This window comes from Molothrus aeneus, chromosome 7 (genome assembly GCF_037042795.1).
Source record: "Molothrus aeneus isolate 106 chromosome 7, BPBGC_Maene_1.0, whole genome shotgun sequence".
NCBI classification, from domain to species: Eukaryota; Metazoa; Chordata; class Aves; order Passeriformes; family Icteridae; genus Molothrus; species Molothrus aeneus.
Window position 1 is genome coordinate 3269923 of NC_089652.1, and position 14548 is coordinate 3284470.

At 49.9% G+C, this 14548-nt stretch overlaps 1 protein-coding gene across 2 annotated transcripts; it reads right to left on the reverse strand.

Annotated features, from left to right (window-relative positions):
• Positions 1-3627: 3627 nt before the first annotated feature.
• LOC136558803 (putative methyltransferase DDB_G0268948) lies at positions 3628-10858 on the reverse strand. 2 transcript variants are annotated; one of them, XM_066553517.1, is made up of 7 exons: positions 10770-10858; positions 9610-9737; positions 9146-9306; positions 7300-7513; positions 5850-5950; positions 5577-5714; positions 3628-4089 (listed from the first exon to the last, which is right to left on the reverse strand). In XM_066553517.1, exons 2-7 carry the CDS (start codon positions 9718-9720, stop codon positions 3999-4001), a joined length of 816 nt encoding a protein of 271 aa, XP_066409614.1. In that variant the 5' UTR covers positions 9721-9737; positions 10770-10858; the 3' UTR covers positions 3628-3998. The 2 variants fall into 2 exon arrangements, with proteins under 2 accessions (XP_066409614.1, XP_066409615.1); XM_066553518.1 differs by lacking the exon at positions 10770-10858 and adding an exon at positions 10165-10305.
• Between the last annotated feature and the right edge of the window lie 3690 nt (positions 10859-14548).

Sequence of the window (14548 nt, forward strand, 5' to 3'; positions counted from 1 at the left end):
TTCCTCAGCCTTCTGCAAACACTCCTCCCAGTGCAGCCCTGGATACCATTCACCTTCTTTCCCACCAGGACACTTTCCTGGCTCATGTTCAATTAGTGAAGAGGTCAAGCAGGACCTGCTGTTGACTCACATGGTCCATCCAGCCCTTCTTGAGCCCTTCCCCTGCTCTAGCAGCATCCCAGAGGGCTCAGATTTTTCCTGGAAAACCATGATGGAGATGAAGAATGGGACGGGGCAGCATGGATTGGACAGTGGCTCGTTCCACTTTGTCCAAACTGGATGCAGACACAGCTTGGAGAAGAGCCAGGACAGCAAAACGTGGTGCTAAAGCCCCAGAGCGTGGTGGGCACAGGTTTTCCAGTCATGGATGTGGCCACTGGATCAGGCTCCCAGCCAGCCTCCCTCACAGCAGCAGGTTAGGGGAGGTCAGTCATTAAAGCCTGAGCCCTGGTGTGGGCTGGGGTCCCTTGTCTGCCCTTCTGGGGAACAGGACAATGGCTCTGTCCTTCCTTTCTCTCCCATTAAAGAAACCCACAGGAGGTTAATTTTTATTCAACACAACGAAGTTCATGATCAGTGTAGCTGTGAAATACAAGTCCAAACCAGCATAAATAAGACCACTTCTGTCATCCAAACAAGCACAGCTCAGCTGGAATAGAGGGCACTTTGGCAGAAAATCCCAACAGATGGAAAATAAATGTGGCCCCCATGAGAGAGAGGTGATCCACCAACAACCACGGTCCCACATCACTGATCTCTGCCGAGACACTTTCGGGTCACCCGTGGGGTCACAGAGCAGCATCACATCCTCGTGGGACAGCTTGGGCTCCTGTTTCCCACGGCTGTGGCTTTTCTCTCCCAGGTGTCGTTTCTGTTTGGAGAAGTAAAGCGAAACCTCCTCTCTTCACACATGCAGAAGGAAATTCAGAGGCACCAAAGAGAAGCTAAAGCTGTGGGGTGAAGCCAGGCCATGAGCATGGCCCCTGGCACCCATGGCGGCTGGGATGGAGGGTTGAGGATCACCCTGCTCAGATATTTGTGCCACCCCCAGCCACAGTTGAGCCCCCAGAGACATGGCTCCGAGCAGCTCTGAGGGCTTTTTCTTCATGGGATGAAGCCCATCCTGGGCTTTGGCGCGTGTCTTCCCCGGCAATGGCACGCTCCACCATGGCCCAGCCAAGCATGGCTGCATTCCCCACAGCGCCTCCAAACTGTGCCAGGACCAGCTCCTGCCCTGGAGTAGAGAGTTCCCCAAAGCCAGCACAGGCTGGGGACATCACACCATGCCCAACAGAGTCTGCAGAGCACTGGGGACCCACCACAATCATTGTTCCAATCCCAGTGATGCCCTGTGAAGGCTGATCTAGAACAGAAGCCAGAGTTAAAGAATAAAGCAGGGATTCATTAAAAGGCCTCAATGGATGCACCTTGGGCAGCACAAGAGCCCAGCCAGGGCTGCACCCAAGATGAACCAAAATGGTCACAAAATGGACAACTGGTCATGGGGTCTCTCACTTTTATAAGTTCTGGTCCATTTACATATTGGAATTTAATTGTCTAATTACAGTCTTAGCTTATGAAGTCCCATCCTTCTTGTTTTTCTCTCTTGGGTCCACAGTTGTTTGTGCTCTTGGGCCTGAGATTTGGATGATTTGTCCTTGGTCCCCAGCTGGAGAAGGAATTGTTTTGTCTCCTTGCTCTGTGAAGAGAGCTCAGCATGCCCTAATATGAAGCTCAGAGCTACACACCAGAGCAGCACAGAATCTGAAAAATACAAAAGCTCAGACCTGTGGCATCACCAGCTGCCAATGGTGCTGTTCCAGGAGAGCAGCAGGTGGTGATGATGGAGCCCCTTCATTGAGAGGCTGGAGCCACTCAAGCTTGCTTGGAGTGAGAAATCCCAGGTGTGGGATTTCCAGGTAGGAGAACAAAAGTGAAACCTGACTGTGGCCAGGGCTGGCGTCAGCAGCGGGTGAGGCAATCGCTCCGTGGTGACTCACAGGTTCCGGCATGGCACCAGCATGGCAAAGGTGCTCACCACTGGGTAAGGATGAGCCCAGATGGGCTCCTGACCCCAGTGGGCCAGTCTGGGAGGAAGTGACTCCTGCTAGACTAGTCTGGGCAGAGAAGATAGAAAAGACAGAAAGTGTGCCCCAAACAAGCCAGGTGTAAAAATAAACCCCTGGATGAGGTGTGGGAGCCCTGCCCACGGGCATCAGGTGGGCTCTGCTCATCAGCCATGCCCAGACCTGTGCCTGCCAGCCCAGGGTGTGGTGCCACCAAAGTGCCCCCCCCCAGCACATGTGAGCTGCAGCAGCCCCTGCACTGGCTGGTGCTACTCTGCTGATGCAATCCCTGCTGTTACCTCATGGCTGGGCACCTGCTGCACCATGCTGCTGCAGGGAGGGAAGGGCTTTAAATTAAATCGCAGCCGTAATTAACAAGCAGACTTCAACTTGTTGTAAATTTAAAGTGAGGAAAAAATCCAAACACTTGTTCCCCAGAGCCTTTCTGCCAGCACTGTAGGGACATGGGATGTCACCTCCTGCAGGACCCCTCCCTGCCTTGGAATGTCTGCAGGGATGCACCTCACAGGGACAAGCCCTGCCAGCAGAGCAGGCCCTGGGCATGGCAGCAGGGGTGCCACCAGTGCCAGCCCGGGCAGGAGAGACCCCTGGTGCTCACCCAGCTAGGGAGGCCTGAGAGCTGCTGCTGGCCCCAAGCCAAGCTGCACCTGGAGCAGCCCCTCAGGCAGTGACATCAGGGCCTGATCCAGTATTGCTGCCCCAGCACCTGGCTGTGGACACAGAGAGCAGCCTCCCATCCATGATGGGCTTCCTACACCATAGCTGTACTCCTGAGACCCCATCACCCTCCTGGGGGACCAAATGGGGGCAAAGCCTTTGCCCCCCACCCTGGGCAAGCTGAGAGCAGGACCCTGTGAGCCCAGGACCTCAGCAGAAGCACCTCCAGCCCCTCTCAGCCCCCTCTGGGGCTGGGAGCAGAGGTGGCACTTCACCTTTTTTAATAATGCACTGATGTAGAAGAGAGTGAGAGCACAGCCCTTCCCATGGTGTCAGGGAAGCTTTCTTGCCAAGGACAGGAATTACAGGAAAGGGAAACATCCCTGCAGAGGGTGGGTCTGGACTTGAAATATCCAGAAGGCAAACAGGAGGAGACCTGTGCCAGGGTATGCCCAGCTTTGAGCCCTCATGTCTCTCCTTGCCCCTCCCAAAAAATGCAGCCTCTAATCTTCCCTTTGCAGCGTGGGTGGGTGATAGGGCACAAACCTGCTCTCCCTTCAGCAGTGATCCCACAAAGGCTCCTGAGCTGTTCTGAGGGGCCTCACTAGGGCCAAGGCACTCCTGGGGCAGGTAAGGTGCTGATACCAGGGATGGGGGCACACTGTGGGTGAGAGCAGCCCCTGTCCAGGGCAGCCCCCAAAGACAGTGCACAGCTCCTCACGTAGCCAGGGCAGGGAATGGCCCTTCCTACCGAAAACCCACCCTCCCCACAGAGCAGAGGGGCACTGAGAGCATGAGGACACTCAATGTCAATGTAGCAGAGTTATTCCCACACCAGTGAGTGCTCCACAGCCTCTCTGTAAAACAGGAACCACAGGCAACATTTTCTCAGCTGGCTTTTTAATTATTATTAATTGTGTAAGAAATGCAGTGAGTTTCAATTGAGTAAGACATTGAACAGTGAGTTTCTCAGCTGTTCCTGTGATTCTCTTCCCCATGTGTTATTAAACCATCAATCCACAATGGGACACTCCCAGTGCTGAGGGAACAGCGCTGGGCAGACAGCAGGACCAAGGTGGACAGGAAGCTGAGGGGCACAAAACCCCATCTGCTTTCCACAGGAGACCAACATTTCAATCAGCAAAATCAGCAGGAATCCTCCCAAGGAATAAGAGCAGTTACAAGCAGGATTTTAGGAGACAATCCACCTTCCCCTTCCATGGTAGCTGCAGATCAGGAGAAAGGTTTGCTCTCTCAGCACCCCTTGCACCCCAGCACACAGACGTGCCTCACCAAGAACTCCACCGGGGTCTCACGAGAGGAAACTCCCATTGTCTCCAGCATCCTGAAAGGACAAGCACAGGAAGGCTCTCACCTGCCCAGACTGCTCCCACCTGATGTGGGGCAGCAGCCAGAGACAGATCCCTTCCACCCACAGCACACAGGGGCGATGGCAGATGCTTCAGCTGCTGCACAAGGGTTGTTCTGGTCAGGGAATAAATGAGCAGCTCCCCTTCCCCTTGTTGGGGCTGAAACAGATGGGTGAATGTTGGAATGCAAGCCTCTCTGAGCTCTTCAGAGAGAAAGATGAATGCAGGGGCTGAATTAAAGCCTTTAGAGAAATTAAGATATATTAAACCACATAGATATGAGGTAGAAGAGTATTTTTAAGTAAATAGAAGTGTGAGTTATAGTTTTGAGTAAGTTTAAGCTTTAGGTTTTAAGTGAGTAGAAATACATTTTAAGTGCCTTAAGAAACTGTATTAGCTAGCAAAGGCTCTAAGGCCTAGTTTAAAGCTCAGCAATTTAGCCCTAGACATAACAAAACCATAGAACAGAATTGCCACTAGAATAGATAGAATTATTCACATAAAACAAATAAAACTACATACGTAAATAGACCTAACTATTCACATAGATAAATTTTCAAGTAAGAAAACAGATAGTACATTTGCATAAATAGATAATATTATATACACAGTTTTTAAAGAAATTACACTACTTTTGTACTACTCCAGCACATTAGAATCAAGCTTAGATTGGTTTAGAAAGAACGTTTTAGAATCATGTTTTTAGTTGATTGGATGTTTTGTGAATAAAAAGTCCCAGTAAGGGGGTGCAAAACACAACATCAACGACCACCACAATCACAACAGAAGAAGAAGAAAACAGAAGAAGAAAAGAAAGAGGAGAAAGAAGACTGTGGTCCCTGTTGCTGCTCAGAACATCAGAGCAGCTCATCCCTGCTGCTGCTGCTCAGGACATTGGACCCTGTGCCAGGGAACAACTGTTGCTGCTGCTGTTGCTGCACAGAAGCTGGGACTATTCCAGAGAGCAGCCTTGCAGCTGCTGCTCTTGCTTGGGACTCTGAGCCAGAAAGCTTTTAGCACTGACTGTAACACCTTGACCTCTTTGCCTTGGAGACTGATGTATTCATGCAATAAAGAACCTCAGAGCAGCCCACAACTGCTCATGTCTCTTTGAAGACCCTAGACCCACTAAAGCTCGACAGGTGAAGATGCAACCACCAATACTTTTCAAGCCCTTTGCCAATTAAAAGCAAAGTAAAGAAACTCAGGATAGTCTCGTGTCAGAGGTTTCATGGATACATTGCTGCATCCTACTGATAGACAGATCCTACTGCTAGACAGGCTTAATATCTAAGGATCTGCTCTTGAACCCCTGACAAGTGTCCACTCCTGGAGGAAGGGAGGGAGCACATCCCTGCACACTCCCCTGCAGCTTTGGAGGGGTCTGCACAACCTCCCTCTGCATGCACTGTACAAGACAGATCCTCCACACCCTGCTTGTTTTCCCAAGAGGTTTTCTCACCTCTTTTCAGTCTCTTGGAGGAGGGATGTTGCAGCTGTAGGGTCATTTTTCTTAAAGGTTTGATATGAAGAGGTGGACTCCATGTAACCAACCACACCCTCAACAGTCATGGGAATTGGGTCATAGATATCAGTGATTCTGCAAGAGACATGGGCAAGAAAGGAGCATTGGCAAGTTAAATCTCAAAGGCAGTGGAACACGGACCACAGGTTGACATGGTAATAAATATAAATAAATAAAATATCTGACACCATCAAAGGTGGTTCTGCTCACCTCTTCTTGTCTGGGAATGGCAAGGCCTCAAAGATTGCTTTGTAGTCATCCAAGACATATTTTACTTTATCATTTGAGTATTTTAAAATCTCATCCCAGCACTGTAAAGACAAGAGTATTAAAAACAAACACAAAACCACTTGAAGTTCCCAGATGCCACTTAACTTAGGTTTGGGCCTGCATGTAATACATTCATATATGTCCTTTTTTTTTAAAAGACTTGTTGCATTAAAATACACCAAAATCTTGCTTAATGTCAAGAATTCAAGGATCCTGGTTCTAGAAATAAGGCTCCTGTCCTTCCTACACAGCTCTTACTCATAGTGGAAAGTCTCTTTTTATCCAATTGTAAAACACCCTTTGTCCAGAAAGATTCCTAAAAAAAGGCCTTCTTCCCAACAGTTTCTACTTCCCATTCTTTTCACTGTGATCAAGGCAACAGGAAAAGTCTCCTGGACAATACCAGCTCCCAGATCTGCCCTGGCACCCTTCTCACTCCCACTAGATCTGCCCTATCAGTCCTCACATCCCTCTCCTCATGATCCAGCCAGCCCAGTGTGGAAACCTCTAAATCCCTGCATTCACCCCATCTGCATTAGGATTCCTATCATCACACCCCCTCAATCCCACTCCTCCCTCTCTGGCTTGGGATTCATGTTGTCTGAACCTGAGAGAAGCAGAAAAAAATATGATGAAAACAATTCTTATCTCATTTGCTGCACCTATGTTGTGCCAAAGTAGAATGCATTGTGGAAGATTGTTTCCCCAGTGATGGTGTTTTGTTTCCTTGGCCTATCAGGGCCAAAAAGGACTGGGGGACTGTCACGGACATATTTTATGAAAAATCCTTTTGTTAGGCTCTTTTCTCCTGAGAAGCTGAGAGGCCTCAGAAGCAAAATGTACACAATGGTTATCTGCTGCTGTGGAATGCAACAGGTGCATCTTTGATTGGTCTCATGTGGTTCTTGCGAATTAATGCCCAATCACAGTCCAGCTGGCTCAGACTCTCTGGTCAGTCAAGATTTTCTTATCATTCCATTCTTTTTCCTTTCCTTTCAAGCCTTCTGATGAAATCCTTCCTTCTATTCTTTTAGTATAGTTCTAATATAATATTTTTCATAAAATAATAAATCAGCCTTCTGAAACATGGAGTCAACATTCTCATCTCTTCCCTTGTCCTGTGAACATCACCACAGGGGACCATGGGGACTGTTGGCTGACAGCCACAAGATCCTGTGCAGTGGAGCCGAGTGCTTTGTGCAGATTCAGTTTAAATGTAGTGTAATATAATATAGAATAACACAATATAATAAAGTAATTAATCAAACTTCTGATGTCAGTGGAGTCAGATGCATCACTTTCTCCCTGCCACGGGGGCCACCCTGTGTTTCCAATACTTTGCACCCATGAATGCCACACATTCCCCCGCCCTGAGGCATTCCCAGCTGACCTCCCTGAAGACTCTGGTGAGCTGCTGGGAGCACTCCCCGTGGCGCAGGCTCATGTCCAGGGTGTAGGTGCTGATGGCCACGCAGCCGCCGGGCCGCAGCACGCGCTGAGCCTCGCGCGCGAAGCGCTCCAGGTGGAACCAGTGCGCGGCCGTGAACGAGGTCAGCACGTCCACGGAGCCGTCCTGGAACGGCAGCTCCTCCGCCGGGCACACGCTGCGGAGAGGGGAGAAGCCACGGGGTGTTGGGAAGGATGGAAGTTTGACAAGCAAATCTCACAGATATGTGTGCTTAGCAGAAAGGTTTTTGGATGAAAGAATATGTGATGGTGTTCACAGGGGTCTCAGGACAAGGGAAGAGATGAGAATGTTGACTCTATGTTTCAGAAGGCTTATTTATTGTTTTATGATAGATATATGAAAATTATACTAAAAGAATAGAGAAAGGATTTCATCAGAAGGCTAGCAAGGAAAGAAGTGGAATGATAACAAAAGCTCATGAGAGTCTGAGAGAGCTGGACTGTGATTGGCCATTAATTAAAAACAACCACATGAGACCAATCACAGATCCACTTGTTGCATTCCAAGGCAGCAGATAATCATTGTGTACATTTTGTTTCTGAGGCTTCTCAGCTTCTCAGGAGAAAAATCCTAGCAAAAGGATTTTTCATAAAATATCATGGTTCCATCTTCATTCGTGTAGCTAAGTTTTGATATAGAAGGAAATAATTGCTGAGCCAGTCTTACAAGATAACCAAGGAGGCATAGGGTATATTAGTTAGAAGGGGTTTTTATGACTTAGAGCAAGAATCAACCCACCTCAAAGCAGATGTTTTTACCAAGCAGAAAGAGAGCACAAGCAAACAAGTCAGCAAATGTTGCAAGCAGAAAAAAGGTCTCAGAATTTTCCACTGCAAGAAAACTGAAAACCAACTTCTAGCTGAAACTGTAATGTACTGACTTTTAGTGATTGGAGAACAGTAACATGAATATGGTAATTATAGTAGTTATGATAGGCTATAGATAAGAGTTAAGGTATAGATTGGTTCTACTGTAATAAGATGCTCAGCAAAGAAAAGTATATAACGCAATGTAACCAAAACCAGGGGGTCTCCAGGCCTGCCTGCAGCTGGAGCTGACAGCTGTAGGCACAGGCTCTGTCACCCACGACCCTGGACTGCTGTAACCTCTTGGATACAATAAACTGCATTTTGGAGAGCTGCCAGGAGTCCCACATCTCTCATTTCAGCTCTTACAATGTGGGATGGGGGACTTACAGAGCAGGACGTGGAGCTAGAGGGTGTTTTTGGATGGTTTGGATGTAAGACCACAAAGTCTAGGATAATGCTTGTTTGCAGCAGGAATTCCATCAAATGGAATCTCTGGTGCCAGCTGGCTCTTACAACAGTCAAACTCATGTCACCATGATATTTTCTGAGAAATCCCTTCACCAGGATTTCTTCTCCTGGGAAGCTCGGAAGCTTCAGCTTCTCCCTGTTTTGCTGCATTGGAATGTGATCTGGAGATTGTTTATCCAGCATTTGAATTGTTTTAATTTAATGACCAATCACAGCCAGCTGTGTCGAGGCTCTGAGGAATCACAGGTTTTTCTTTATCATTCTTGCTAAGCCTTCTGTGTATCCTTTCTCTTTCTTTAATACAGTTTTAGTATAGCATTCTTTAATATAATATCATAAAATAATAACTCAGCCTTCTGAGAACTTGGAATCAGATTCTCATCTCTCACCTTGTCCTGGGGACCTCACAAACACCACATGCTCACAAACCACCCCCTTCATGTGAGGACCTGAACTGTGCCTTTGGCCGAGTGTGCTGTCCTGACACTCACAGGTAGGAGATGTTGGGCATGCAGGGGGTGGCCTTGGCCTCCTGGATCTGTGCTTCACTGATGTCCGTGCCCACCACCTTCTTGAAGTGCTCCCCAAGGAAGTGGGTGCCTTGTCCAGAGCCACAGCCAACATCCACCGCCAGCTCCGCAGGGATGGCTTTCTGCAGGAAGGAGTGCACGTGTCTCAGTGGGCAGCCACCCAATCCCTGTGCTTTCACCCCATTCCTTCCCCCAGCACCCACTCAGGAACAGCCTTGGCGTGGCAGAACCTGTAGAAAGCCTCTTCTGTGCCCCCATCTGGCCATGAGCCCTGCTGCTTTATCTTTCCCTGAGGCACCAACCAAGGTGACACTCCCAGCAAGGTAAACACTGCCTGCCACAACTGAATACTCATTGAATTTTTCCCCACCCACAATTAAATACTCCTTGGATTTTTTCCTCCAGCCTGGCCCTGCCCCGCTCACCTTTTCCCGCAGGTAGGAGAGGATGGTCTGCTGCAGCTCTTTGCCCGGTGCAAACCTGTATTTCTGGTAGACAGCCGCATGCCCTCTACCCTCGAACATCTGGGTGGCCATGCTTGGTGACCTGACACCTGGAGGAGGCAGCAAGATGTGATTCCCGGGGATGTCACAGGGGCCAAACTCCTGCTGCTTCCCTAACCTGGGACCGCAGGCACTGAAGCCTCCGGCTCTCGGCGCGGCCACAGGGAGGACTTTGACCGGGAGGCTCCAGCAAGGGAGCGTGAACCTGCCCTCCAGGAATCCCTCCCACAGCCCTAAGCTCATCACAGGAGCAAACCAGCGGCGTCCGACAGGAAAAGCTTTCCAGGTTTTTACACACCCCCTAAGGGGTGTGAAACTCCTTTGTTTTCCCCACCCACCCGGCTGTTTCCTCAAATAATTCACTGAGCAGTGAAGCAGGGAAACTACCAGGAAAACATGGGGGCTTTTGCTGGCTGGATTTTTTTAAAAGGAAATCCATTTTCTCGTATTAGCAACACAATCACAACTCAACCTTACGCTTTCCCAACCACCTGCTGCTTTTTGCCCCTTCCCGCCCAGCAGCCAAAGGCTTTTAGGGCACTGAACCCATCACCACGCGTGGAGGCGAGCGGGGCCCTTCGGCCTGGGCACAGCTCAGCCCCAGGAGCCGGGGGGAGACACTCGGGGAGGGCCGGGGGGAGACACTCGGGGGGAGCCAGGGGAGCTGCCCAGTTCCCGCTGGGGCCCCGTGTGGCCCCGGTTCCCGCAGCCCCTGCTCTGTCCCCCGCAGCCCGGGCCCGTCGCGCCGCCCCGGAAGGCTCCCGGCCGTATCCTGTTCGTGGCGCTGCCCGAGCAGGCGCTGTCCGAAGCAGCGGCAGCTCCTGCGGCTCGGCACCGAGCCCAGGCACTGCCAGGAGAGCTCCGTGCCCCTTTTGCCGAGGAAGGATGTGCCCACGATGGGTTTATGGAGCGATACGGAAATGCACCGGGAGATGGAGGGTTGTTCTGCCTCCGTGCAGGAAGAGATGCTGCAGCAGCTCGGGGCTGGAGCGCCCAGCCGGGAACAGCAGCGCTGCCAAAGCGCTCTCTGCTGCAGGGATCCTCCCGAGCTTCTCCCCGCACCATTCCCGCTCCTTCCTTACCGGGCAGCCCCGCAGCAGCCGCTCCCAGCGCCTGCCAGTCTGGAGCCGCGGGGCCGGGACCAGGGAAGGCGGGGGAAGGCGAGGGATGGCCCCGGCACCGCCCCCGGTGCCGCCCGCCCGGGGCTGCCCTGCCCAGTGAGTTCAGGGGGCAGTTTCTGGGGGCTCCGAGATTCTGGAGCCGCACACACAGCTCTGTGGTTGCTGATCACGTAGTTACGGCTTTCAAAATGCCCACGGATCCCGGGAATGCTCAAGCAGCCTCCACATCTCGGGAAGCAGATGCAGAGCCCAGCAGATGCTGCAAGATAGCAGAATAGGATTCAAATGCTGTAGGCAGCCAAAGCCATACCTACAGACCTCTGTCTGCACTGGAGTCCCCTCCTGGTGTCCAGCAGAAAGAGAAAATGCGGCAAAAGCCCCCAACAGCAGCACTTGAAGAGCTTAGAACGTTGGGATTTCAGACCTAGGCAGTTTTCCCTGATTTGGGGCAGGATTTTACCCCTTCCTCAGGAGAGTAATGTTAATTCTGTGCAGCTGAGACCAATGGAGCCATGGTTTGCTGGAAGCACAGTCCCTTCAGTTTGTACTTTGCACAACAGTCATGGGTCCATGCTAATTAGCACAGCCTTTAAGCCACTCCTAATTTTAAGAAAAATCTGTGAACTTACTCAAGGACTGAAGACAGAGGCTGGCTTGAAGCAGTTTGCTAAATCAAAGCATGGGTTGAAGTTCTGGGCTTGTGTCCCAAATATTTTATTTGAGCCACCTGGTGCTTAATCATGCAAGGGTGGCACCTGCAGCAAGAGAAAATACCACACAATCACCAAAGGGCCCTGTGTTTTCACAGCCTGGCTCTCTGGGGTTTGGACACCCCATTTTGCCTGGATTTTGCTGAGAGCACCTCCTGCAGACAGGAGGGAGTGATGTCCCTGAGGCACCTGCCCAGTTCCAAACCCCACAGTTCCTGGGCAATGCACAGGTGATGTTTAAGTGGGCTACAGCTGACACCAGACACCTGCAGGAAAACAAAACACCAGTCAGGCATGGGCTGCAAATGGCACCAGGCCTTTCCTGAGCTCTCCCAAATTTGGCACACTGGATTCTGCTGCCTTTGGCTCTCTCCTCCATCCCCACTGTGCTCCCCAAGGGACTGCTACTCTCTGATGGCCCTGCACCATGCAGAAATAAATTGGTCTCCTCAAGATTTGGGTTGCTGAGCCTTAGGCCAAATGTGGGTTTAAACACCAGGCACAGAGAATCAGACACTGTCCATCATCCCTGCCTGCCCACTTATTAAATCCAAATAATGGAATGCTAAAGTGCCCTGGGGTCTTCCCAGCTTGTTCCCCAAACCTTCAGACCCTGTGGATTTTAATTATTAAGCAGGGTCCTGGATTAATAGACCTTCACTGGGAATGCATCTCACTCTGAAATTTATTAAAACTGAAAAAATGAATTAATCTATTTTAGGTGACAAAAAGGCCAAAGGATGCTCCTGTCAGTCCTCCTGTGTCCAGTGGTATTTTTTCCAACAGGTTTACCTGTGGATAGATTGCTTGGAGCTAAAGGAAGAGGAGGCCAACAGCACCATTACCCTGCTGCATTTAATTTACAAATCTAATTGTTGTAAATTTCATTTCAACTTTAATTGACTAAGAGGCTTTTTGCTGGACCACACAAGAGGGAGGATGCCCACAGGGCTGCGTGGGCTGGGGTCCACCTCCCCATCCCCAGGATCCCCTGAAGAAGTCAGGGATATGTCTCCTACCTTGTGGAAAACTTGGTTTGATTTTAAGATCCCAGTAAGGCTTCAGCTCTCATGGGACTCTCCCCTGTTTATTTGTTCTCTGATGGAAAAGGAGCAAGATTTATTATCACAACAAGGAATAAAGGGATTGGAAAAGAGTTGGTATTTCTTCAAGGGTCTTTTCAAACCTAGAGGGCTCAGACTTTAAGTTTGTGAAGAATATAATTCTCTTGTCTTAAAAGCAGTGGGGTATGGATAAAGTTCCTTGTAGGGAAGAGATTTATCCACAAACCGGAGATGTCACTGTTGATGTGTTAGAGTTGTGCCTCAAGCTGGCATTAGGGCTATCCCTGCCTGCTCCTGGGCATTTGCAATCCAGGAAAAATCAGTGTTTGTGTCAAAAGAAAGCCCAGATGAACAAGAGACAAGAGAAGGGAGGGAGAAGGGAATTCCCACAGCAGTGACTGTTTTAGGGAAGTGCATCCCTGCCCCTGCAGTTCCCGGATCCTTGCAATGGCAGCAGCAGTGGCTGGTGATGTGCTGGTGATTGCTGTGCTCCAGCACACAAAGGGCTGGAGGGGAAGGAAAGGCAGGCAGGACATGCTCAAGGGCAGAGGAGGAAGCCTGCAGAGGAGAGAGCCCTTGGCTTTGCAATCCTGCCTCACCCTCAGCTCATCCGGCCAGAAATCCTTCCTGTGGAATGACTGATGAGCAGCACTGGGGCTGAGAGCAAAGCCCAGCACTGGGGGCTGCAGAAACAATAGCAGCAAGTCCTTCTCCCTTCACTTCACCTTTTAATTAAGGAAGCTGGGAAATCTGGTGGTGGAGCCAGTGAATTAAATGAAATTTAGAAGTCACCTGAGAATCTGTGTCTGAGCAACCTGAGATATCCTGTTCCCCATGCAGGGGCCAGATCCACTGCTGATGAATTAACAATTCTGGATAAAAGGAGGGAGAGAAATGTGAGCTCAAAATGAGCTCTTATTTCACCTCTCCTTGCATGCACTCTCTGGGCATGAGGATGTAGTGGCTGATATTATTATATCTGCTGGCACAAGCAAAAAGTCCGGTGGCGTCAGGAAGCTGCTGTACTAAAATTAAATAACTCTTGGGGATGTGCATGGCTAAACCAGACTCAGAGCAATTGCTCTGGGTTTGGCTGATGCCTGATGGGCTGCTCTGAAATTGCAAACAAATTTGTGGCAATTAAACAAGATTCAGGACCATCTTAATTCAGAGTTTAAGCTTTTCCTTCTTGGGGTCCCAGCCAGGCATGTGATAGACAGTGAAAGGAATGAGACGGGGGTGTCTTTACAAACTGTGGGCCTGATGGTGGGTGAGGCCAGATAGGGAGAGGTGAAAGAAGCAATGGGGGGAAAATTTATACATAAATTCCATAGGAATTCCACTAATTGACACAGACTGTTACTCACTCAAAACTGTGCTAAATATCTGGATTTAGAGAAAAAGAACAGAGACACAAAGAAAAGCGGGGTATACATTAGAAAGGGCCTTCGGTATCAGGCATTTCAGGAACTCTGTATCTCTCAAGTACCTCAGCCAACCGGCAAAGAGAGAGGGAAATGTGGCTGGGAAATTAGGATAAAAAGGAGGCTGTGTGCTCCAAAAATTGGAGAGACCCCAGGGGAAATACCCCATGGCCTCTCCCTTTATTTGAATTAAGTTACAGGATTCCTCTGCCTCCTTTTCGGACAGAAACCTCTGGTGTTTGTAGGATGAATTTTCCTAACAATAGGGAGGAAAAAAAGGGAGAAGGAAGCAATATTCTAGGCTCTTCTCTTCTTCCTCAAAAGCCCCTGCACCAGGAGACAGCTGAATCCACCCCTCGCTGTCCATTTCCCATTGCAGCTCCCAGGATCACAGCCTTGTGTCCCAAAAGCCAGGTGGGAACAGGCCTGGAAGTGTAGTGGTGCAGAGGGTTGGAAAAGGGGGATTTTTGGGTTCTGGCCGTGCTGTGATGACCAGTGATAGTCTGTCCCAGTGGGGGCACGAGGGCTGGAGGCTGCAAATG